General features: G+C 41.1%; 1 protein-coding gene across 26 annotated transcripts in view; it reads right to left on the bottom strand.

Moving 5' to 3' along the window:
• The window catches only part of AFDN (afadin, adherens junction formation factor), a 529325-nt gene that overhangs the window by 29118 nt on the left and 472626 nt on the right, over positions 1–27581 (bottom strand). For 10 of the 26 annotated variants that reach the window (XM_075862614.1, XM_075862630.1, XM_075862615.1 and 7 more), the window contains one exon: positions 16033–16068. The exons of 15 other annotated variants lie outside the window; for them this stretch is intronic. In XM_075862614.1, coding sequence (XP_075718729.1) covers positions 16033–16068 — 36 coding nt within the window. Of the gene's footprint in view, positions 1–16032; positions 16069–16092; positions 16180–27581 lie in introns of those variants that run through there. One more of the 26 variants, XM_075862633.1, reaches the window with a different exon arrangement.

The raw sequence follows: 27581 nt of genomic DNA, 5'->3' as shown, positions 1-27581 counted from the left end.
AAGTGCAGGACGCTTCTTGGGACGTTTTTGGAGCCGTTTTCTCATAGGACTATTGAAAACCGCTCCAAAAACGGACATAAAAAACAGCTCCGTATTTTGAGACGTTTTTGACTCTGCGTCACTTCCCTTTACAGCAGGAGAAAGAAGGGGCATGCTCTATCTTCGTGTGTCTACGCCTCTGACCTCCCATTGACATCAATGGGAGGCAGAGAAAGCGTATTTCGCCCATGGCGCTCAATGGCCGTGGGTGAAAAACGCAGCGAAAATAAATGTGCAGGCAGAGCAAAATCTGCCTCAAAATTAGGAACGGAATTTTGAGGCAGATTTTCTGCCTGCAAAAACTCTGTGTGAACCCAGCCTTATACATCGGTTTCTGTTATTTCTGGAATGTTATACAAAATTGTGTCAGGGATCATTACCATGTATGTTGTTTGAAAAAATATTATCCTCACATATATGTATGTATATATCAGTATATTACACAAAGAACTGGAATCTAACAAAATGGAGAATGTATCAGGGGCACGCCTATGGAAACACCGCCCCTGGAATGCAAGAGGAGTGTACAGAAGAACTTACAGCTGAGGAGCCAATGGGGCTTAAGCACGTCCCACATCTCTAGGGAGGGAACTTTTGTGTTTCTTTGTTCAAATAAAGTTAGTTCACTTCCTACTTGACTGAGGGAAGACGTGTACCAACTTGTCTGTCTGGTGTACTTTTTCCATGCATGCATGCGACCAGTTTTCAATTTACAGAGGTGGCTATTCGGTGAGAGATAACAGGGAAAAAAGGAAGTTTTAGCCCTGACATTTGGCACCCAAAGCGTGGGGCCACACTTGAGGGGATATCGGAATCCAGACAACCGACAATCACAGGGTGAAACAGACGACCCAGGACTTCCCACTGAAGGAGCCTGATCACCTCTACAATAACACGGTAAGTCAGTTGATTTTATAAATCTTCGACTTATCTGTGTTAGTGGACGGTCTTGTGGGAATCTGTATAGCCCTGGTCGGTTAGCTGGATTATCTCAGGCGACAGGAAAGACATCCCCGCTGTGTGGTCACGAACCCGTAAGAAATTAGTCGCGCCCGACTAACCATCCTCTGGGTAATTAGGGACTAGATAGAAAATATAACCGGTTTTGTACAGGGGCACGATAAGTAGTGAGTAATTTTCCAGCAAGAACTGTGAGTTGCAGACTGGGGATTGTAATATTCCAGCGAGATTTAATAAAATTGCAGACTGGAGATTGTAATATTTCGGCGAGACCTAGAGAGAGTTGCAGACTGCGAAATTGTAATATTTCCGGCCAGACCAAGAAAGTTGTAGACCGAAAATTGTTATATAAATTATGTGTATAATATAGACTGTTAGACTGGATGGTTTACGGTCCATATTCAAATCATCAGGATCACCCGTACCCGGACGATCCTATTCGTATGATTTGGTGAAGCGAATGGAAGTTAGGAATAAGAAAGGTATTGTATGTTATATGTATTAGAAAACACAGGACCAGCCGCCACCCTGTCATGGCGTCCGTACCTCATGTTGAGAGTGTCCTCATTGTGGGCAGCAAAACCCCCCCCTCACAGCGGAGTACTGTGCTTCCTGTGGGAGAGGCTGCCCCCCCACCCCTGATGGTCACGTCCGGCCCAATCAAATCAGTATTAAATGATAGCCTTGTTAATTTTCTCATTTCCCTCAGTAACACATGCTGCAGTGTTTTCTTCTATTCTAGATTCCGTCCCAGCTGTGCACTGGTGAGAAGACACGTCATCATAATATAGAGATGGTGGCCGACAGATTGGACACGGTTACAGATTATGTGTTTAATGTTTTGAACGTAGAAAATTCCTATACAATAGTGTGATGAATGATTGCAGATACGTACGTTGTTTTGCCGGCATTGAAATTGTTAAGATTGTGAGAACAGAGGCTGTGAGGAGTGAGTGCGTGACCCCCTCCAGTAGAATTCGGTTGGGAGGGGGAGGGGGCTGTGTGCTGTCTGCAGTGTGAAAAGCAGACTGACTGATATACAGGGCGTGAATGAGATGAGACAAGGGGATTACAATATTGCACTGATTTTGGATCTATATTATATGCTCTTATTGTTAAAAGAAGTAATGTCTAAAAACAAAAATTCTTAGAGTTTTGTGTATGGGGTTAAAATCAGTTTCTTTTTTTTCTCTGTACAGGAAAGTTTCTTATCTTTGCGCATGCGCTGTTGATAAAAGTTACGTTGCATATTTATGTGTTATGATGTGATAAGATTTAATGTGTTTTGATGTTAATTCAAATGTATTTAACTACAGATATTGTGAGACACTGGGTCTTGAAAATGTATGTGCCCCCACTGTTCCCTATTTTTATATTCAGTTTATTAGTTCGCAGTAATTAATATTACCAGATATAATATTTTCCGTTTTATTGAATAACTAATTATAATTGTTTTGTTTTTACACATGAGGCACGTGCTATAGTGCTGCCTAAATGTTATTTTGGAAAATGTGAAATGTTTTACAGGTAAATGGTTGCAAGTAATTTTAAAGATAAAATGTATTTTTGTCAGGAGAAAGTCATTTTTGTTCCAGGCGGTTGTGTATTACAGGGGGTTAAACTAGTGCCCCCAGATAGAGTGCCCGATTTTATTGTGTTGAGATGTAGTTTTGAACCCTGCTACATTACTTTCGCAGAGTCCACAACAGGGGGAATGGTGAAGGGACTGATCAGGTACAATTTTGGTTTGTTTTGAATTAATGAATTTGGTTCCAGCAGATCTACAAAATATGTAAGAGACCCCAATGAGTAATCCACATTAAATGTGTATAAGAGTAACCTAAATGTTGAGGCTTTTTCTGTGTAGATCCTTCCAGAACAGTAAATATTGCACTGGGTATGCTGTGCTGTAGTCTCCACCCAAAGTGAGGTATTGTGTAAGAGACCATCCCCCTCCAGCAAATTTACACAAGAGGTCAAGGTCACTCACAGATGAGTCTTTACAGATTTAGGAGGTTAGGAGGTGAAAATTATCTGAAGATTGTTAATTTTATGTAAAGATTTTAGTAATTTTTATCTGTTTTTGTATTAATCAAGTGTTTACAGAACCTGATAAAGTGAGATTCTCAAAGTGTTCTTGATTATCAGATGAGTGTAGAGAACTGTATAATATTTGTTTTTATTTTAGAGAATGAAGACGCCACCCCTTTGAGATGTTCTATCTATATGTGACATGGGTTTTAATGTAAATTTGTAATGTAGAAATACTTCATCATATACAGTATGTACAAGACAGGATACGAGGCACCAGGTAAATTATCCAGAAACCACTTTCACCCCCTCATTCATCTCAAGGAGCGGAGCTGGAAGTGCACGCCTTGGCTTGTAACCTGGTAGAAGGTAAGACGGCCGACATTTACACTGACTCTAGGTACGCTTTTGGCATCACCCACAATTATGGGCCCATTGGTAGTAGGAACTTTATTGGATCATCGGGTAAGCCAATTGAGAGAGCAAGAGAAGACAGACCTGACAACAAGAGAATGTGCAGCCAGGTGTCAGTAAATTGGCTTGTCCCTGGATACAATAATGCCACCACTAGGTTTGTAGCAGCCGGCATGATGTGCGCAACGGCATGATATAGGTAAAACAGCAAAGTTACCTGTGAAAAGTGCAGCCAGGCCAGATTACCCGTACCAGAGACTGCAGAACATACAACTACCCGAGGTAGAAGTGTATGACAATGTGCTCGTGTGTGTAGACCTGTTCTCAGGGGGGGCCTGAAGCCCGGTCGGTATCTTCCCAACTGCAGACGTTGTGTGTCGTGACTGGGGAACTGTGTTATCCCAAGTATTGACCTGGTGTTTGTACAATGATAAGATGTCAGCAGTTCTCCAGATGCTATTCCAGAGTTAGTTTGTTTAATAACGATATTCAAGAAGTGTTGTGGGAATATTAAATACGAAGGTTAAGTTTTATGTAAAGTTCTGGACCAGCCTTAGCATTGGGCTATCGGAGGCATCAGTATTATGTTTGTGTAAATGAGAACTTCACAGTGCAAGTAGATTCCCATTTCAAAATATTTTTGTTGTGAAAGGAAAATTTTAGAGCAGAGAATTCTGTGCAGTGTATATGTGTATGTATAGATATATATAAAGTAGTAAAATGAGTTTGCATGTATCACTTCTAGTTACTGCTCAATGTGAACGTTTAATGTAAAGATGTTATTTGTTAATGTTTTTCTTCAAATTAATTATCTGATTAAGATCAATTACTGATTATGCGTTGAAAAGATTGTTCTCCACAGGAAGAGTCCAACTGGGAGCGGTAGGCGTGAGAACCAGATTCTGACAGTATGTGGACGGATAAAGGAAGGTAAACTGGTACCACCCAAGGCACTCTTGATGGCACTTGCATTGATGGTGTATGAGCTCACTTATGCCCCAAGACTGCAAGGATCGATGTGGTAAGATCGAATTGGTATGCCCCAGGTTTTACAGCTGATGCTGCTAAATTCTGTTAGAGCTGTTTGATTTGCCCACAGAACAGTCCTGGCAGACCAGTGCCAACCTTATCACACCCGCCTCCCACAAAGAGAACAGACCTTGAGAGGCCTACCCAGGTAAAACGAACCAGAGGGGGGGGGGGGGGGATTGGTTTGAGACACTTGTCAGATAAACATGTGGAATCTGTGTATATTTCTGTGAATAGAAGATGTTCCAGGTAATCAGCTGAGAATAAGGTATAAATCCTGCTGGAAAGTGTAAACACCAAGTTCAAATATAATGTACCCAGTAACTACACATTTTCTAGGTGCCCTGTCCAGTGGAACAGAGAAGTTTACATAAAGGTGTTTGTTTGATGTCGTTTAAGGGCCTGTCATTATTACTGTATGTAAGAACAACGTTTATAGTGTATGCGGATGATGTTATCACCAGATTAGTATTTATTTTAACAATTGACAAGGATTGGGGGTCCCCGGCAAATGCCAGTAAACATGAACTAGAAGACTTTTAATATGATGAACTCCGTCACTGAGATGCGGCAGGCACAGCCTGAGCCACTACAACATGTTTATCATGAACTGACGGCAGTGTCACAATTTTAAGCAGCCGCCCAGACAAGTAACTTGCCAGAGGAAGAGGATAGATACGGAGGGTTTGTGGTAGTCACAATAAAACTCCACTAATCAGTCTACGCAGGATCTCATCCCAGGCTCACAGCATGAGGTGCTATGTACAGCCCGGTGACGTATACTAAAGAGACGGTGTCTGACAGATGAGAAGGACCAAGCCAAGTCCTGATGACATCAGCAAAGATCAAAGTAAAGACCAAAGACCTGAGTGAATCCGTCAGCAGTATCAAGTGTTCTAATAAGTAAGTGACCAGGTGGAGGATTGTAATAAATCCCCCACTGGACACCACTGTGCAGTCTGACTCCACAGAAGACAGAAGAAGAGGACGATGATGTACAGGACTTGCAATGAACTGATGGGACCCAAAACCTGAGGGTGATCGCATGAGATTGGTGATAGCATTATATTATTAGTTGAGGCCCTATTGTTTATATTGTCTGAGGTTTATAATTATAATGTGTGCAAATATGCCGCGGTGCTGCAAAGTACGATCTGAGGAGGTTTATGTGGAGGTCACTGGTTGTTGTCACTCATATGTAAGAAGTACATGGCAGCAATGAGAGCCCAGAGGTCATGTTACCCGGGGGACTTTAGGTTTGGGGAAGATGCTGCCCATGACCTGTTATATCTGCAGGGGTAAAAGTCCGATTAGGACAGTTACATAGTTACATAGTTAGTACGGCTGAAAAAAGACACATGTCCATCAAGTTCAACCAAGGGAAGGGAAAAGGGAAGGAAAAATTTCTACACATAGGAGCTAATATTTTTTTGTTCTAGGAAATTATCTAACCCTTTTTTAAAGCCATCTACTGTCCCTGCTGTGACCAGCTCCTGCGGTAGACTATTCCATAAACATGTAAGTGACAGAGCGACAATTATTACCATTAATAAAAATGTAGACTGGATTGGTTATATATATTACAACCAGCAGCGGTTTGTAGATTATACCAAGACAACCATCCTGTATACGGAGGAGAATAGGGACAGTTCGGACCACTCCGAAACCTTGGAAGTCCAGGTACAAAAAGGGGTTACTCATAAGGAGTAGCTCGTCTCAAGCTGGTGAAGAAATCAAAACCCATACCCGCCTGGTTCAAGTGGTCAGTGGTAGGTTGCTAGGCAAGACTCAGGGATAGAGTAATAATATTTTTAGGGGGGGACTGTCAGGGATCATTACCATGTATATTGTTTGCAAAAATATTATCCTCACATATATGTATGTATATATCAGTATATTACACAAAGAACTGGAATCTAACAAAATGGAGAATGTATCAGGGGCACGCCTATGGAGACACCGCCCCTGGAATGCAAGAGGAGTGTACAGAAGAACTTACAGCTGAGGAGCCAATGGGGCTTAAGCACGTCCCACATCTCTAGGGAGGGAACTTTTGTGTTTCTTTGTTCAAATAAAGTTAGTTCACTTCCTACTTGACAGAGGGAAGACGTGTACCAACTTTTCTGTCTGGTGTGCTTTTTCCATGCATGCATGCATGCGACCAGTTTTCAATTTACAGAGGTGGCTATTCGGTGTGAGATAACGGGGAAAAAAGGAAGTTTTAGCCCTGACAGATGTACAATATTCTTTAAGAATCAGAAGTATGTGTTTGCCATTGTTGTTGCTATGTTAATGCAACCAATTAATGGACACTAAACTTAACATCTGCCTTTGCTGTGGAGTTTAAACCCTTCCCGCTGCAGCCGCTTTTGACCTTCCTGACAGAGCCCCATTTATAAAATCAGACGTGTCACTTTATGTGGTAATAACTTTGGAATGCAATTCTGAGATTGTTTTCTCGTGACACATCGATACATCGTACTTTAAGTTAGTCGTAAAGTTTGGTCGATACATTCAGTATTTGTGAAAAACCTCAAAATTAAGTGATAAATTTAAATAAAATAGCATTTTTCTAAATATAAATGTATCTGCTTGTAAAACATATAGAAATACCACACAAAATAGTTGCTAATTAACATTTCCCATATGTCTCCTTAAGATTTGAATCGCTTTTGGAACATCCTTTTATTTTTCTAGGACGTTACAAGGCAGAAATTTAGCAGAAGATTAAGCAGAAATTTCTCACATTTTCAAGAAAATGCAAAAGGATATTTTTACAGGGACTAGTTCAGTTGTGAAGTGGCTTTGAGGGGCCTATACAATACAAACCCCCATAAGTCACTCCATTTTAAAAATGGCACCCCTCAAAATATTCAAAATCACAGTTAGAAAGTTTCTTAACCCTTTAGGCATTTCACAAGAGTTAAAGCAAAGTAGAGGTGAAATTTACAAATTTCATTTTTTTGCAGAAATCCATATTTAATGAAAAAATTTCTCTAACACAGAAGGTTTTACCAGAGAAACGCAGCTCAATATTTATCGCCCAGATTCTGAAGTTATTAGAAATATCCCACATGTGGCCCTAGTGTGCTAATGGACTAAAACACAGGCCTCATAAGTAAAGGAGCACCTAGAGGATTTTGGGGCCTTTTCTTTATTAGAATATATTTTAGGCATCATATCAAGTTTGAAGAGGTCTTGTGATGCCAAAACAAAAGAAATACCAACAAAAAGACCCCATTTCTAAAAATATACCCCACAAAGAATTTATCTAGAGGTGTAGCAAGAATTTTGACACCCCCCTAGGTATTTCATAGATTTTATTAGAATTTGGGTGTGAAAATGATAAATGTAAATTTTTTCCAATAAGATGTAGTATTAGCTAAAAGAAAACAACAATGTCCACAAGGAATAAAGAAGTAAAAGCCCCTAACATTTGTAAAGCAACTTCTCTGGCGTATGGAAATAACCCATATGTGGGGTCATAAACTGCTGTTTGGGCACACGGCAGGGCTCAGTAGAAAAGGAGCGTCATTTGGTTTTTGGAGCGCAGATTTTGCTCGATTGGTTTTATCAGCACCATGTCATCTTTGCAAAGCCCCTAAGGTAATAGTCATTTTTTGGTAGTTTCCACTGTACTATTTACAAAACTGAACCCCTTGAGGAATTCATCTAGGGGTGTAGCGAGCATTTTGACCCCACAGGTGTTTCATATATTTTATTAGAATTGGGCAGTAAAAAGAAAACAATTTATTCTTCATAAAGACATAGCTTCAGCTCCAATTTTTCATTTTCTCAACAAAGAAAAAAATAACCCAAACATTTGTAAAGCAATTTCTCCTGAGTACAGCAGTACCCCATATGTGGTCATAAACTGCTGTTTGGGCACACAGTAGGGCTCAGAAGGGAAGGTGTGCCATTTGGCTTTTGGAGTGCAGATTTTGCTGGATTGGTTTCTGAGCGCTATGTCGCATTTGCAAAGCCCCTGAGGGACCAAACAGTGGAAACCCCCCAGAAGTGACCTCATTTTGGAAACCACACCCCTCAAGGTATTCACCTAGGGGTGTAATGAGCATGTTAACTCCGCAGGTGTTTTCCAAAAAATAGTTGTTCACTCGATGTTGCAGAGTGAAAAATGGGAATTTTTCCATAGATATGACAATATGTGGTTCCCAGCTTGTGCCACCAATAAAAGACAGCTCTCTAATCACTATGATGTTTCCCGGCTTTAGAAACACCCTACATGAGGCCCTAATGTTTTGCTTGGACATTAGACAAGGCTCAGGAGTGAAAGAGTACCATGCGAAATTGAGCCCTAATTTGGCGATTTATAAACTATTGGTTCACAATTGCAGAGGATCTGATGTGAAATAATAAAATAAACCCCTGAGAAGTGACCCAATTTTGGAAACTACATTCCTCACCCCAAAGGTCTTTTCCATAAATGAATGCACTGCAGATGGTGCAAAGTAAAACTTAATTTTTTTTTACCCTAGATATGCCATTTAAGTGGCAAATATGTCGTGCCCAGCTTGTGCCACTGGAGAGAGATAACCCAAATTTTTTTTAAAAGGGTTTTCCCGGGTATGGACAGGCCATATTTGTGGAAGTTAACAGCTGTTTGGGTACGCTGTGGGGTTCAGAATGAAGGGGGCGCCATTTGGCTTTTGGAGAGTGGATTTTGCTTGGTAGTACTTCTGTTTGAGTATTGCTGGTGTTTTCAATTCTAATGTGTGGGTACATGCAAACTGGGCAGAGTACATCAGGGGCATAGTCAGGTGGTATAATAAGAAAAAGCCCCCTAAGCAACTTCTCTGGAGTATAACAATATTTGTATAGTTCTGGCTGTTACAGATAAAGTTAAAGGACTTGATAAAGGGAAAAAGGGCGATTGTGTTTTATTTTATTACTTAAAACTTTTATTATAATTTTGACATCTTTTATTTCACTTTGTTTTAGTCCCACTAGGGGACTTGAAGGTCCAACTGTCTGATTTATTTTATAATACATTGCACTACCTATGTAGTGCAATGCATTAGATCTGTCAGTCGTTCACGGACACCAAACCCATTAGGCTTCGCCTCTGGGCGGGGCCTAATCGGCTTCCGTAATGGCAGAGCAGGAGGTCATTGTTAAGCCTCCTGTTGGCATAGCAGCAGTCGGCAGCCCTGCAATCGCATGCAGGTCTGCCGACTTGCTACCAACCGCTAAGATGGAGTGATTGCTTTGAATTGCGGAATCTAAGGGGTTAATGGCAGGGACCGGAGCTAGCTCCGGTCCCTGCCGTTACAGGAGGAGGTCAGCTGTAACGTACAGCTGACATCCACCACTGACGCCCACTCAGTTCCTGAGCTGGCACCATCTTGCCGCCGGCTACATAAGCCTTTTAGGCCCCGCCTCCTCGCGGGACCTGGAAGGCTTCCATACTAGGCAGACTGGGAGGCCAGTATTAGTCCTCCGGTTGCCATTGCGGCCACCGGCACCATGGCAATTTTGTTGCTGGGGTGGCGATGAGCTGCAAACACCTTAAATGCAGCAATAGCTTGTGACCCCTGCATTTTGCGAGATGAGCTGTATTTTCTATTGGTACTATTTTAGGGATACATGAGACTTTATAATCGCTTTCTATTCCATTTTTTTGTAGCAGATGAAGTGACCAAAAAAAAACAACAATTCTGTCAATTTAATTTTTTACGGCGTTCACCGTGCAGGCTAAATAAGGAATATTGTAATAGATCACACTTTTATGGACGCAGCGATACCAGTTATGTTCATTTATTTTTTAGTACATTGTGCTTGGGGCAAATTGGGAAGCATGGCTTCATAGGAGTACAAAGATGGCAGACCTGGGGGCATTCATCAGGCCCCCAGGCTGCTATGCCAACCATCGGCGCCCTGCGATTGGGTCTTGGGGGGCCATTGCAATGTTACAGGCGGCCGCCTCCCTGTCTCTAACCACTTAATTGCTGAAGTCACTATTGACCGCAAAATCTAAGGGGTTAAACAAGCGGGATCCAGTTCTTTACACGCTCGTTCTATGGAGTGGGCTAGCCCGTGAGCCCACTTCATACTCCCCCACATGACGTGCGCTGTATATATATATGGTGGATGTCGGGAAGGGGTGTATGTTTATCTAGGTGAAACAAGTTTGTGGATGATCTACCAATTATCCCCCAAAAATCTAACTAACTTTTATTTCCATAGGGAAGCATTCAAACCGTGCAGCGATCAAGGTAATGACATTAGTTTTACAATAACTTGCAGACCACCAGTAGTCCAGTGTAGCACTAGCTTTAAAGAGAACCTCTCATGGTATGGTCAGCTACATATTTTTAATTGAAAAAAAAGTTTGCCACCATAAAAATAATCAACTGAATACAAAGAAAAAAAAATGCCTTACAGGGCACAATCTGACACTGTATGCTGCCAGGGTTTATGGGAAGGAGTGCTGGTCATGCCGGTACCAGCATTAGGCCCCATGCACACGACCGTAGATTTCGTCCGTAATTACGGACCAATTCATTTTAACCACAAACACCTTCCCATATATTTGCGGGAAGGTGTCCGGACTGTAGAAAGCCTCCGCAAAAGATAGGACATGTCCTATCTTTTGCTTTTTAAGGACCGTGCTCCCATACTTTGTGGGAGAAGTGGCCAGAAATGCAGGTGGCTGTCCAGGGCCGCCAGCCGTGACCGTAATCGCGGACCGCGATTACGGGCACGGTCTTGTGCATCAGGCCTTACAGGATGTTCAGAGTTTACTCTTGAGTCAGCTCATTTACATATTGTGCCCCCCCCTCAAAGTTTTTTTATTTACATTTTTGTTTCAAATTACTTATATTTGAAGATTATTTTTGCAGTGGGAAATGTTTTTTTTCCCAATTAAAAATATGGATGACATCCCCAAGATAGGTCCTCTTAAAAGGTGCTGTCCGCTTTATTTATAGAATAGGAAATCATACAATTTTCGAAGATACATGTATGAGAAATTATGCTCACATAACTTTCTTATAACGGTGCAGTAGGCCTCCGTCTCTTCACATTAGAATGGTATAGTCCAGTGTAATGCATCCATGGGCTAACTGAATATGACTAAACATGGCATCATATGACACCCCCCCCCCCACGCACACACCCATCATGTGACCCCTAGCATTCCGTTAGCAACAGGGTTACATGACATTTGTTGGGGCTACGCTATGGGCCAAGTGAAAAGGAGTAATGATGGAATAATGAACAACTGCTTCACTGTGCTTATATTTACTTGCATAAAATGGATAGCTTTATAAACAAAATGACTATCTCCTAACTCCAAGGCCCCCCTGCACACGCTGCATACTCGTATTTTGTTGCAGAAATTTCTGCAACTGAAAATCCGTTCCATTCATCAGAATTGGGTTGTTTCTGCAGCAAGCGCAAAATCTGCAACGTGTGCAGAGGGCCTGAAGAATAAACAAAACACACAGGAGACAGTGAGACTAACGTATTAAACCCATAGATACAGCGATCACTGCACCTTAGAGGTTGGTAGGGGATCGGCAGCCCTGAACAATGACCTTCAAGTCCCCTACTGGGGGCAAAGAAAAGTGTAAAAAAACTGAAAAAAAAACCCCAAAAAGTTGTAAAAAAATATAATAAAAGTTACAAGTAATTAAATAAAACACAAAGCGCCCTTTTTCCCTTATCAAGTCCTTTATTATTGAAAATAATTAAATAAAGAATACACATTTGGTATCACTGCGTCCGTAACGGCCTGAACTATAAAAATATGTTATTTATTCCAACGGCAAAAAAAACAACATCAATCTGCAAAAACTATGCCAGAATTTGTTTTTTGGTCACTTTGCCCTACAAAAATTGGAATAAAAATGATCAAAAAGTCACATGTATCCAAAAATGACACCTATAAAAACTATAGCTCGTCTCGCAAAAAACAAGCCCTCATACAGCTCCGTCGACGAAAAAATTTAAAAGTTATGATTCTCACAACATGGCGACAGAAAGAATACATTCTTTTTACAAAAGTAATTTTATTGTGCAAAAAGTTGTAACACATAAAAAAGTGCTATAAATTAGGTATCGCCGGAATCGTACTGGTCCACAGAATAATTTATAACGCATGATAAATGCTGTTTAAGAATAAACTAGAAAACTATGGCAGAATTACGGTTTTTTGGTCACCTTGCCTCCCCAAAAAATAGGATAAAAAGTCGCATGTACCTCAAAATGGTACCAATAATAACTACAGCTCGTCCTGCAAAAAAACAGCCCTTATACCACTACGTCTATGAAAAAATCCAATTAGTTAAAGCTCCAATAAGTCAGGAAATAAAAAATATGCAGTTGTGCAGGCACAAGGGGAACATTTGTTCTGTTTCAAGAGGCGATTATCAAGGCCCTAAAATTAGTGAACCAGGAAGGGTAGGGCCCAAACATATCTGCTGGAAGCGAAGGTGCCTGTATTATACCAGGACAACACTTTCCCAACAAAATTCCCCAAACTACAAAGGTGCAGAGTGTGGACCAAAAGGGGGATAATCATTTATCAGTGCGACACTGGCCTGTGCATAAAGGATTGCTTCTCAGCGTAACCTCTATGGATTATTTTTGTGTTTTTTTTTTAAAAAACATTATTATACCACCTGACTATGCCCCTGATATACTCTGCCCAGCTTACATACGCCCCCACATTACAAACTGAAATACCAGTAAAACTCCACACAAAACTACTTCCAAGCAAAATCCACGCTCCAAAAGCCAAAATGGTGCTCTCTCCCTTCTGAGCCCTACAGTGTGCGTAAACAGCTGTTTATTTCCACATATATGGCATCGCCATACCCGGGAGAACCCTTTTAGCCATTTTTGGGGCGTGCATCTCCAGTGGCATAAGATGGGCACAACATATTTGCCACCGAAATGACACTTTTAGGGAAAAATTAAAATTTTTACTTTGCACCATCATTTAGGTTAAAGACCTGTGGGTGAAAATGCTCACTACACCCCTTAATAAATGCCTTGAGGGGTGTAATTTCCAAAATGGGGTCACTTCTCAGGGGTTTCTTTTATTAGATCACATCAGATCTTCTGCAATTGTGAACCAATACTGTGTAAATCGCCAAATTAAGCCTCAACTTCGCATGGTGCTTTCACTCCTGAGCCTGGTCGAATGTCCAATAAAAAGATTAGGGCCACATGTAGGGTGATGCTAAAACCGGGAAACATCATTAGAGAGCAGTCTTGTTATGGTGGCACAAGCTGGGCACCACATATTGGCATATCTATGGAAAAAATACAATTTTCACTCTGCAACATCAAGTGCACACTAATTTCTGCAAAACACATGCGTTGTTAACATGCTCACTACAACTCTAGGTGAACACCTTAAGGGGTGTAGTTTCCAAAATTGTGTCACTTCTGGGGGGGGGGGTGTTTCCACTGTTTTGGTCGCAACAGGGGCTTTGCAAATGCGACATAGCAACCAGAAATCAATCCAGCAAAATCTGCACTCCAAAAGTCAAATGGTGCTCCTTCCCTTCTGAGCCCCACTGTGTGCCTAAACAGCCGTTTATGACCACATATCGGGTATTACCGTACTCGGAAAAAATTGGTTTACAAATGTTGGGATTCTTTTTTTCCTTTATTTGTTGAGAAAATATTTTTTTTTAGCTAAATCTATCTTCTTATTGAAGAAAAAGGATTTTTATTTTATTTTAGGGCCCTCAAAGCCATTTCACAACTGAACTGGCGCCTGTAAAAACAGGCGTTTGAAACTTTCTTGAAAATGTGAGAAATTGCTGTTGAAGTTCTAAGCCTTGTAATGTCCTAGAAAAATAAAAGGATGTTCAAAACACAATGCCAAATCTAAAAGTAGACATATGGGGATGTTAATTAGCAACAATTGTGTGGTATATCTGCCTGTCTTACAAGCATTTAGAAAAAATTTAATTTTTGCAATTTTCCCATAAATTTTGGCGTTTTTCACAATTAAATACTGAATGTGTCGAGCAAATTTTGCCAGTAACAAAGTCCAATGTGTCACGAGAAAATCTCAGAATTGCTTGGATAGGTAAAAGCATTCCGAAGTTATTACAACATAAAGTGAAACATGTCAGATTTGAAAAATGAGGCTCTGTCAGGAAGGCCAAAAGCAAGAAGTGGTTAATCTGCTACCTGCATACATAGACAGTGTTACCTGAATGCTGGTGGTCACATGGTGTGGGTGGTGGGTCACATGACTGACTCCATGTTTAGTCCATTCAGTCATACAATGTATACATTGCTATAGACTAATCTGTGGGCTATAACATTATTGTTTTTTTCATAGAGGCAATCCCACGGTTATAAAAAAAAGGTATGTGAGTAGAATTTCTAACACATTGTATCATGCTGTTCCAAACATTCAATTTAAAATTCACTTGAACACTTAACATGTCTAAATAAACCATTTCCCCCAAAAAATTACTTTTCTCTTTAGTAGTTCATGCTTGGCAGCTTACTTCAAAAGAGAATAAATGAGAAACCATTAGCTGTAAACAGAACTACCTTAAAGGAGCACTCCACTTCATTTTTTTTTTATCGCACTCTCCATTTGTACATGGTGTTTCAGTGGGGTGCTGTGTGCAAAAATACTTAACGATTCCCGCATCTTGTCGTTTTTCGGGTGCAGCGCCGCTCACGTGATCTTCAGTCTGACCTGGTCTGGAATTGCTGCTTTTCAGAAACTCGGCAGTAAGGCTCTCAATGCATTCCTATGGTGCCTCTTTCTGGCTCCCATAGGAATGCATTGAGAGCCTGAGTTCCGGTTTAAGAAGCACAGTGACTCCAGTCAATTCAGAGGGAAGATCAAGTGAGCGGCGCTGGACCCGAAAAAGACAAGATGCGGTAATCGTTAAGTATTTTTGTACATAGCACCCCACTGAAACACCAATCTACAAATGGAGAGTGCAATAAAAAAAAAAAAAAAATGAAGTGGAGTGCTCCTTTAAGACATTTCTTGTGACATAAAGGAAGCAGAGTTCAACAGATTAGGTATACTTATGTGAATGATTTTTATGAACACCTAGAAGAGAAAAATAAAGCCAATGCCTTCTCATCATCATCCATTTCAGGGAAAAAAAACAAAGATCTGACTTCAGCAAAAATAACCTGACATAAAAACATTAAAGTGCATAACAGAAGTCACCAAAATAGGGATCGGCAACCTTTGGCACTCAAATAACTGATGATCAGCTGCTGAAAGTGTCATGGGACACGTACTTTGCATTATTAGTGGGAATACTAAAAATTGCCTATCCCTGAGTTACAATAAAACAAAATTTACTAAATCATAATGAATAAATGTAAGAAAGAGAAAAAACAAATGACATTGAGCTACTGGTGATACTAGTTCCAGGCATAGCATGCTTCAAGAAATCACAAAGGAATTGTCCCATAACAGTACACTAAAGACAAGGCAAAGACCGCACACACATATACCACTACAGAAAATGTAAACATCATAAGAGTGATAGGAAGGGAAGAACAGGAAGATGGCTGAAGAGTAAAAAAAACAGAACATACCAAATCTAGAACAGAGATTGCTGGCACAGCAGTCTGCTGCAGATAGCAAAGAGGAGAGGGGGAAGAAACGCTAAGTGAAATAATATTAGACTTGTGTTTTCAGAATTCCTCTTATTTGTTGCTTCAGGCATTAGGGTGTCCAAGCACCTAAGAAGTAAATTAAAGAAAGGAAGGGAAATGTACTCTGGAAATTCATAGGCTAGGGAAAGAGGAAAGGTCATACAGTTATATAGTTACTTAATACAAATTATTTAGATCTATTAGTTTAAAGGGGGTTTCCCACCAGGGACATTTATGACATATCCACATATTTTTTGATAATGGTTTCATTCTGTAACAAATATACGGACTTTAACCCCCATGATAAAGACAGATTATTAACAGAATGACCGATTTTTACAACTAAAGAAAAATATAGGAGTGCATGTACGAAAATGTATTTACAGAAAAGTATGAAAATTATTTGGATGCGGAAACCGCAATGGAATCAGCGCCAAGAGATTAACCAAATGGCCTCCCATGAATTTCAACGGGCGGTAGAGGCGTTTTTTTTCCCCCAGGCTCACCGAAAAAAGCTTTGGCATGCTCCTTCTTCGAGCGGTTTCTGCCACAGACCTTCCATTAAAATTAATGGGAGGCAGAGAAAACCTGCGGCGCTTAACCCCTTCACGCTCCTGGACGTACTATTAGGTCATGGTAGCTGTATCGTTCGCGCTCCATGACCTAATAGTACGTCTCAGGAGTAACGGCCGTTTCGGCCGTCCTCCCGACACATAAAGGAGCTGTGACAGCTGCTGTCACAGCTCCTACAGTGGGGACCGATCGCTGTGTCCCCGCTGATTAACACCTTAAAAGCCGCGTTCTATAGATCGCGGCTTTTTAGGGGTTAAGCTGCCATCGCCGGCCTGCTACGCGATAGCGGCCGGCGATGGTGACTATGGCAACCGGACACCAAACAATGGCGTCCGGCTATGCCATAGACGGAAGCCTAGTGGGTCCTGACAACGTGCTATGCTTGCTGTCAGTGAGTAGCTGACAGTTCTAATACACTGCACTACGTATGTATTAGAATTGCGATAAGGGCCTCCTGCCCTCAAGTCCCCTAGTGGGACAAAGTAATAAAGTAAAAAAGAAGTTAAAAAAAGATGTGTAAAAATAAGAAAATAAAAGTTTTAAAAGTATTAAAAGTAAAAATCCCCCTTTTTCCCTTATCAGTCATTTATAATTAATAAAAATATATAAACAAACAAATAAACTATACATAATTGGTATCGCCGCGTCCGTAACGGCCTGAACTACAAAATTATTTCGTTATTTATCCCGCACGGTGAACGCCGTAAAAGAAAATAATAATAAACCGAACCACAATCACAATTGTTTGGTCACTTCACCTCCCAAAAAATGGAATAAAAAGAGATCAAAAAGTCGCATGTACCGAAAAATGCTAATGATCGAAACTACAGTTCGTTACGCAAAAAATAAGTCCTCGCACGGCTTTATTGATTGAAAAATAAAAACGTTATGGCTCTTAGAATAAGGTAACACAAAAAGTGAATGATTGTTTACAAAACGTATTTTATTGTGCAAACGCTATAAGACATTAAAAAAAACTATAAACATCTGGTATCGACGTAATCGTATCGCCCCGCACAATAAAGTGAATATGTCATTTAAAGCGCACGGTGCACGCAGTAAAAAAAAAAGTATACAAAAACAATAGTAGAATTGCTGTTTATTAGTCACCACGCCACCTAAAAATAGAATAAAAACTGATCAAAAAGCCGCATGCACCCCAAGAAAACGACAATGGATTCCTCAAGGGGTCTAGTTTCCAAATTGGGGTCACTTTTGGGGGGTTCCCAATGTTTTGGCACCACAAGACCTCTTCAAACCGGACATGGAGGCCTCAAAATCCACTAGGTGCTCCTTTGCTTCGGAGGCCGGTGCTTCAGTCCATTACCGCACTAGGGTCACATGTGGGATATTTCTCAAAACTGCAGAATCTGGGCAATACGTATTAAGTTGCGTTTCTCTGATAAATCCTTTTATGTTATAAAAAAAATGGTATAAAGAGGATTTTCTGACAAAAAAAAAAATGTACATTTCACCTCTACTTTGCTCTAAATTTCTGTGAAACACCTAAAGGGTTCATAAACTTTCTAAATGCGGTTGTGAATACTTTGAGGGGTCTAGTTTCTAAAATGGGGTATTTGATAGGGGTTTCTAATATATGGACCCCTCAAAGCAACTTCAGAACTGAACTGGAATCTAAAAAAATAAATAAAATGAGGCAATACTTCGCTTCTTACATTATACTGATAATGAGCCGTGCCCACCCCGAGATGACCCCAGTTTTGACCGTTTGTATAAACGGAGACCCCTATTAGACCGTTCCAGTGCCCGGTTTTCCCAAGCATTCACCCCCGAGAAGTGTATTTCTATTGATGAGTCCTTGGTACATTTTAAAGGGAGGGTTCAATTCCGTGAGTACCTGCCGGGTAAGAGGGCAAGGTATGGCGTGAAGATGTATAAGCTGCGAGAGTGCATCCGGATATACCTACAGGTTTAGGCTATATGAAGGGAAGGCCACCCCCAAACCAGACTGCATCCTGGACTACAATAGGTACATGGGAGGGATGGACTTGTAAGATCAAATCCTGAAGCCCTACAGCACCATGCGGTGTGGTATAAGAAGCTGGCCGGGCACATCATACAGATGGCATTGTACAATGCGTACGTGCTACATCGATGTGCAGGCCAGACGGGAACTTTCCTGGAATTTCAAGAGGTGATTATCAAGAACTTAATCTTTAGGGACCAAGAAGGGGGGGCACCCAGTACTTCTGGAAGCGGGGCCACACGCATCGTACCAAGGCGGCAACACTTTCCAGAAGAAGTTCCCCAAACTGGCAAGAAGGGAAAAAGTCAAAACAGGTGCAAAGTCTGCTATAAGAGGGCGATAAGGGATGACACAATATATCAATGTGACACGTGTCCCGAATAACCAGAGCTCTGTATGAAAGTGTTTTAAAATTTATCATACATCCCTTGGTTTATAATTTACCCCAATTTTACTTACCCTGATGCACTCCGCACAGCTTATCCCCCCTCGTCTTTCCCCTCTGAGCCCTGCTGTGTGTCCAGGCAGCTGATAACAGCCACATGTAGGGTATTGCCATACCTGGGAGAACCCACATTACAGTTTATGGGGTGTAGGTCTCTGGTCAAAATGCTCACTACACCTCAGATGAATGCCTTAAGGGTGTAGTTATTAAAACGGGGTCACTTCTTGCGGGTTTCAACTGTACTGGTACCTCAGGTGCTTCTGCATACATGACTTCGCACTAGAAAATCCCCAGTACGCCAAATGGTTGTCCTTTCTTTCTGAGCCCTCCCATGGGCCCAAACGGCAGTTTATCACAACAAATGGGGTATTGCGGCACTCAGAACAAATTGCGCAACAGAATGGGGTATTTTGCTTCTTGTGAAAATAAGAAATTTTCAGCCAAAACTACATATTATTTGAAAAAAATAATTTTGTTTTCATTCCCAGCCCAATTCAAATAAGTTCTGTGAAAAAACTATGGGGTCTAAATGGTCACATTACCCATAAATGAATTCCTTGAGGGGTGTAGTTTCCAAAATGGGGTCACTTTTGGTGGGTTTCCATTGCTTTGATACCTCTGAGGCTCTGCAAATGCGACATGGCACCCGAAAACCAATCCAGGAAAATCTGGACTCCAACAAACATATAGCGCTCCTTTCCTTCTGAGCCCTCCCATGGGCCCAAACGGCAGTTTATCACCACAAATGGGGTATTGCCACACTAAGGACAAATTGGGCAACAAAATGGGGTATTTTGTTCCCTGTGAAAATAAGAAATTTTGATCACAAATGACATTTTATTGGTTAAAATGACATTTTTTTCATTTCACAGCCCAATTCAAATACGTGCTGTGAAAAAACTGTGCGGTCAAAATGGTAACAACAACCATAAATTAATTCCTTGAGGGGTGTAGTTTCCAAAATGGGGTCACTATTGGGGGATTCCTACTGTTTTGGCACCTCAACACCTCTTCAAACCTGGCATGCTGCCTAAAATATATTCTAATAAAAAAAGAGGCCTCAAAATGCACTAGGTGCTTCTTTGCTTCTAGGGCTTGTGTTTTAGTCCACGAGCGCAGTAGGGCCACATGTGGGACATTTCTAAAAACTGCAGATTCTGGACAATACATAGTTAGTAGTATTTCTCTGGTAAAACCTTCTGTGTTACAGAAAAAAAAATGAATAAAATTTAAATTCAGCAAGAAAAATTAAATTTGCAAATTTCACCTCCACTTTGCTTTAATTCCTGTGAAATGTCTGAAGGGTTAAAAAACTTTCTAAATGCTGTTTTGAATACTTTGAGGGGTCTAGTTTTTAAAATGGGGTGTTTTATCAGGGTTTCTAATACATAGGCCCCACAAAGCCACTTCAGAACTCAAGAGGTACCTTAAAAAAAAGGCTTTTGAAATTTTCTTACAAATATGAGAAATTGATGTTTATGTTCTAAGCCTTGTAACGTCCAAGAAAAATAAAATAATGTTCAAAAAACGATGCCAATCTAAAGTAGACATATGGGAAATGTGAACTAGCAACTATTTTGGGTGGTATAACCGTCTGTTTTACAAGCAGATGCATTTCAATTCTGAAAAATGCAATTTTTTCAAAATTTTCTCTACATTTTGAAATTTTTCACCAATAAACACTGAATATATCTACCAAATTTTACCACGAACATGAAGCCCAATGTGTCACGAGAAAACAATCTCAGAATTGCTTGGGTAGGTTTAAGTATTCCGATGTTATTACCACATAAAGTGAAATATGTCAGATTTGAAAAATGGGCTCTGAGCCTTAAAGAGGCTCTGTCACCAGATTTTGCAACCCCTATCTGCTATTGCAGCAGATAGGCGCTGCAATGTAGATTACAGTAACGTTTTTATTTTTAAAAAACGAGCATTTTTGGCCAAGTTATGGCCATTTTTGTATTTATGCAAATGAGGCTTGCACAAGTACAACTGGGCGTGTTGAAAAGTAAAAGTACAACTGGGCGTGTATTATGTGCGTACATCGGGGCGTGTTTACTACTTTTACTAGCTGGGCGTTCTGATGAGAAGTATCATCGACTTCTCTTCAGAACGCCCAGCTTCTGGCAGTGCAGATCTGTGACGTCACTCACAGGTCCTGCATCGTGTCGGCCACATCGGCACCAGAGGCTACAGTTGATTCTGCAGCAGCATCAGCGTTTGCAGGTAAGTAGCTACATCGATTTACCTGCAAACGCCAATGCTGCTGCAGAATCAACTGTAGCCTCTAGTGCCGATGTGTCCTCGCTCGTCTGACACGATGCAGGACCTGGGGAAGTGACGTCACAGCGTGATCTCTCGAGAACACGGCTGTGTCTGCACTGCCAGAAGCTGGGCGTTCTGAAGAGAAGTGGATGATACTTCTCGTCAGAAAGCCCAGCTAATAAAAGTAGTAAACACGCCCCGATGTACGCACATAATACACGCCCAGTTGTACTTTTACTTTTCAACACGCCCAGTTGTACTTTTGCAAGCCTCATTTGCATAAATACAAAAATGGTCATAACTTGGCCAAAAATGCTCGTTTTTTAAAAATAAAAACGTTACTGTAATCTACATTGCAGCGCCTATCTGCTGCAATAGCAGATAGGGGTTGCAAAATCTGGTGACAGAGCCTCTTTAAGGCCAAAGCTAGGCTGCGTCAAGGGGTTAAGGGGAGCGTTTCTTTGCCCACATTCTTTGCATTAGCTACAATAGCTCAAAAAACGGTGTGCAAAACACGCTGTAAAAAAAAAAAAAAAGTAAAAAATAAAGTGTCAAACAAAGCTGGCAATTCAAAATCTGCTTCGAAATCCCAGAAAGAATTTTGAGGTAGCTTTTTTTTCTGACTCACAAAAAAAATGCTGTGAGAACGCAATTCTTTACATTGATGTTTTTGTATAGATTTTTAGTAAAATTTCATAAAGTTTCTTTAATGTATAAACACAAAAATGTATCTTACTGCCCTTGCAAAACAGGCAGCCCATCCACCTAGCTGACGGAAATTTGAGTTGGCCAACTAACATGCCCTAACTTCCTGTTAAAGAGGCTCTGTCACTAGTTTAGTAATGTCCTATCTCTTAACTAATCTAATAGGCGCGGTCACACTGATCATGCTAGAAAAAATTGTGTCCAAAAATGTTTATTATTTTAAAAGTTTTCAGCTTTTTTCTAAATATGTATATGTGCCCTTATTAGACAAGTGGGAGGTAACAGCAGCAATTCTACTGAGGTGGAGCCACCTCATAGCCTCTGACACTGTCCTATCAGCATGAAGCTGCTTCACACAGTATCTGGCATTCTAGGGGGAAGGGGGATCACTTCAAACAGCCATATCTCGGGCTGTGGACCACCTAGAACAGCCGTACTGGTGGCATATGAGAAAGGATTCTAATCTTTCATATGATCGCCAGTTCACCAGGATCGCAGTTCTAGCTGTGACACAACCGGAGATATCGCCAGTTGAATACACAGTCGGGAATGGAAGCTGCATACTATAAGATCAGGCTGTGTTGCTGGGCAGGAAAGGGGGAGAAGCTGTATGTTGATTGGACAGCGTCATACAGAAAACATTAGGCTGGGTTCACACAAGCATGTTACGTCCGTAATGGACGGAACGTATTTCGGCCGCAAGTCCCGGACCAAACACACTGCAGGGAGCCGGGCTCCTAGCATCATAGTTATGTACGATGCTAGAAGTCCCTGCCTCTCCGTGGAACTACTGTCCCGTACTGAAAACAGGATTACAGTATGGGACAGTTGTCCTGCAGCGAGGCAGGGACTCCTAGCATCGTACATAACTATGATGCTAGGAGCCCGGCTCCCTGCAGTGTGTTCGGTCCGGGACTTGTGGCCGGAATACGTTCCGTCCATTACGGACGTAACATGCTCGTGTGAACCCAGCCTTACACCGCCCAGAGTGAAAAGAAAGAGTCACCTCCTATTTGGCTATTAGAGCCACATTAGCATATTTAGAAAAACGCTCATAACTTTGCAAATAACAAATGTTTTTAGAAAAAAATAAATAAAATCACACTGTAGCCATCAGCAGTAAAGCGCCTATAAGCCGAAAAATCGGAAGCAGAACGCCTCCAAACAGCTGCCCATTGATTTCAATGGGAAAAACAGCGTTCTGTTCCGACGGCCAGGAAAAAGTAGTGCATGTCACTTCTTGAGATGTTTTTGGAGCCATTTTTCATTGACCATAGAAAAACAGCCTTAAAAAACGCTGCGAAAAACACGGAAGAGTCACTAAAAACGTGAATAAAAAAAACTTATAATTTTTATATATCTGTTTTATATAGAGAGAGCTGCTTGAAAAGTTTGCTAAGCAAACAAACTTTTCTATGATCACCATGATTAGACAGTCATGGTGATCATTAGCTCATTGTCTGCCCAGATAACGAGCTTCTTGGCTCCGTTATCTCTGGGCAGAAGCCGTGGATCGAAGGAGAAGGAGGGGGGAGGTGTCGGACGAGAGAGCTTGGAGAGGTAGAAGTGCAGCACTGCTGCAGTGTGAGCAGCGTAGTACTTCTAAGCATCGAGTCATATGAAACGAAGTGGAAGAAGTGTCAGCATTTGTAGGCTGGGTTCACAAAGAGTTTTTTTGCAGGCAGAATATCTGCCTCAAAATTCAGTTTGGAATTTTGAGGCAGATTTTGCTCTGCCTTTACGCCAATTTTCACTGCGTTTTTCAGAGCAGTGGGCAAAAACTGTCGCGAAATACGCTTTCTCTGCCTCCCATTGATGTCAATGGGAGGTCAGAGACGTAAACGCCCGAAGAGACGGCTTTTCCATTCGCGGGAAAAAACACCTCCGCCTTCCATTGAAATCAATGGGAGGAATAATCAGCCGTTTTTTGGCACGTTTTCCGAGTCAAAAAACTCTGCGTGAACTGGGCCGTAGAGAGAGTCGGCACATAGATTAGTGCAGAGCTGCTCACACTGAAGCAGCTCTGCACTAATTAAACCCCGTTGCACGCTGCAAACATCTACAGTGAAGGAAATAAGTATTTGATCCCTTGCTGATTTTGTAAGTTTTCCCACTGTCAAAGTCATGAACAGTCTAGAATTTTTAGGCTAGGTTAATTTTACCAGTGAGAGATAGATTATATAAAAAAAAAAAAAACAGAAAATCACATAGTCAAAATTATATATATTTATTTGCATTGTGCACAGAGAAATAAGTATTTGATCCCCTACCAACCATTAAGAGTTCAGCCTCCTCCAGACCAGTTACACGCTCCAAATCAACTTGGTGCCTGCATTAAAGACAGCTGTCTTAAATGGTCACCTGTATAAAAGACTCCGGTCCACAGACTCAATTAATCAGTCTGACTCTAACCTCTACAACATGGGCAAGACCAAAGAGCTTTCTAAGGATGTCAGGGACAAGATCATAGACCCGCACAAGGCTGGAATGGGCTACAAAACCATAAGTAAGACGCTGGGTGAGAAGTAGACAACTGTTGGTGAAATAGTAAGAAAATGGAAGACATATAAAATGACTGTCAATCGACATCGATCTGGGGCTCCATGCAAAATCTCACCTCGTGGGGTATCCTTGATCCTGAGGAAGGTGAGAGCTCAGCCGAAAACTACACGGGGGAACTTGTTAATGATCTCAAGGCCTCTGGGACCACAGTCACCAAGAAAACCATTGGTAATACATTACGCCGTAATGGATTAAAATCCTGCAGTGCCCGCAAGGTCCCCGTGCTCAAGAAGGCACATGTAAAGGCCCGTCTGAAGTTTGCAAATGAACATCTGGATGATTCTGAGAGTGATTGGGAGAAGGTACTGTGGTCAGATGAGACTAAAATTGAGCTCTTTGGCATTAACTCAACTCGCCGTGTTTGGAGGAAGAGAAATGCTGCCTATGACCCAAAGAACACCGCCCCCACTGTCAAGCATGGAGGTGGAAACATTATGTTTTGGGGGTGTTTCTCTGCTAAGGGCACAGGACTACTTCACCGCATCAATGGGAGAATGGATGGAGCCATGTACCGTCAAATCCTGAGTGACAACCTCCTTCCCTCCACCAGGACATTAAAAATGGCTCATGGCTGGGTCTTCCAGCACGACAATGACCCGAAACATACAGCCAAGGCAACAAAGGAGTGGCTCAAAAAGAAGCACATTAAGGTCATGGAGTGGCCTAGCCAGTCTCCAGACCTTAATCCCATCGAAAACTAATGGAGGGAGCTGAAGATCCGAGTTGCCAAGCGACAGCCTCGAAATCTTAATGATTTACAGATGATCTGCAAAGAGGAGTGGGCCAAAATTCCATCTAACATGTGTGCAAACATCATCAACTACAAAAAACGTCTGACTGCTGTGCTTGCCAACAAGGGTTTTGCCACCAAGTATTAAGTCTTGTTTGCCAAAGGGATCAAATACGTATTTCTCTGTGCACAATGCAAATACATATATATAATTTTGACTATGTGATTTTCTTTTTTTGTTTTTTTTAATATAATCTCTCTCTCACTGGTAAAATTCACCTAGCCTAAAAATTCTAGACTGTTCATGTCTTTGACAGTGGGCAAACTTACAAAATCAGCAAGGGATCAAATACTTATTTCCTTCACTGTATATACGTGACAACTGCACGGGGCATCGGCAGTTGTAACATATATAGCCATATGGCAGTCGTGAAGGGGTTAATAAAGTAGTGAGAGTGTCTCTTTAAGCCCCTTCTGAACTCGTGCTCATACAAAGCAGTCAATCTAAGCACACAGAGCAGTAGTGAAAAAGTATGGAGGAGCGGCAAGACTTTCAGAATACCTTAGACTTCCTTTATAGCTTACACCAGTTGTGGGAAACTGGCAGCCCACAGATTTGAATGAATATGTCTCCTCTCTTTTAGTGTGTTCACAAGTTATGGTCAAATTGGGATTATCGATGCAACGTGTGATCCCACTCTTAGAAGAGACATAAATCAGTCAGTCAGCAAGTGGTTCCGACTGCTCACATCAAGAAAAACAAGTAGAGTTGTCTCCTTCCAGAACACATATTGGAATATGGTATAATATGTATTTTCAGATTTGTATGTCAGAAATGTTGAAACCATATGTAGTGAAATAGTTTTTATCGTTACAAAAAAAAAAACAAACAAAAAAAAAAAAAAACACAATCCCTCCGTAAACTGGTCATTTACATTTGAGATCGCTGTCCGCAAAATTCTAATTTCAATAGGGAGACAGAAATAAGTGGCTGCTGGAAGCCTCTGGCAGTGGCTTATCTCCAGCAGGAACAAAGTTTGCAAACCCCTGAAACTGCTCCAGAGTGGGCAGTTTTAGAACATAATGCACCTTTAGTTAGGATGTATCTTTATGGTTACTTTTAAACGTAACCCCTTAATGACCAGGCCTGAAAAGGCCTTAATGACCAGACAATAATTTTTTTTTCGTTTTTGCCGCTCTGCCTCATCCTTAACTCTTTTATTTCTTTATTGATGTGGATATAGGAGGTCTTGTTTAATGCAGGGAAAATGTTAATTTTTTTTCCTTTACAGTATGGGGTACAAATTAATTACTGTGCAATTTCTTTTTGTGGCGTGAATATTTTAAAAAAGTGGTATTCAGCATTGTTTTTTTGTTTATTTTTAATAAAATTCAATAAAATATATTTTATGCTAAATAATCCTTTTTTTTGTGGACATTTCTTGATTATTTTTTTGCACATTTTTTTTTAACCCCATAAAGGGATAACTTTTTAACAACTTTATGCTATACTTATAATTAGGGCTGGGCAATTAAACGAAAAATAATCAAAATCGAAATTCAGCACAAATAAATCAACGTTATCTTTCGAATTTCGGTTTTATCAATTATTTTCTCCCGGTTTAAACTGTATCTGCATCTTCAGGACGCAGATACAGTTGAATCCGATGGTAGCGCAGGGGACCTGTGTGGAGGGCAACTATAGGGGCAATATACTGTGTGGGGAGAACTATGGGGCAACATACTGCGTAGAGGGCAGTTATGGGAGGCAATATACTGTGTGGAGGGCAGTTATAAGGGAATTATACTGTGTGGGGGCAGTTATAGGGGCATTATACTGTGTGGGGAGCACTATGGGGGCAATATACTGTGTGGGGGCAGTGTCAGTGGGTATATTATATTCAGTAGTATACAGCAGGCTCTTCATAAATATTAATTCAATGGCGTAGCATGCAAATAGGGGGCATGGCATGCAAAAGGGGTATGGCCTAATAAATCGTTCAATAATCGTAATCAAGGTTACAAGTTCAATTAATCGTGATTTTGATTTAGGTCATAATTGCCCAGCCCTACTAATAATGCATTAGCACACTCCTGTATGCGAATACATTTTATTCTGTCACTATGACACAGGCTGCTGTTTGGGTAACACATAGTGTGCCCTAACAGCAGGCTTATAGAACAGACAACCCTGCGGTCTTTCTAGGTTTCCAGGGCTG

The sequence above is a fragment of the Rhinoderma darwinii genome, chromosome 4, assembly GCF_050947455.1.
Source record: "Rhinoderma darwinii isolate aRhiDar2 chromosome 4, aRhiDar2.hap1, whole genome shotgun sequence".
Classification (NCBI taxonomy): domain Eukaryota; kingdom Metazoa; phylum Chordata; class Amphibia; order Anura; family Rhinodermatidae; genus Rhinoderma; species Rhinoderma darwinii.
The sequence above is the reverse complement of the archived record's forward strand: the minus strand, read 5'-3'. Positions and strand labels throughout refer to the sequence as shown.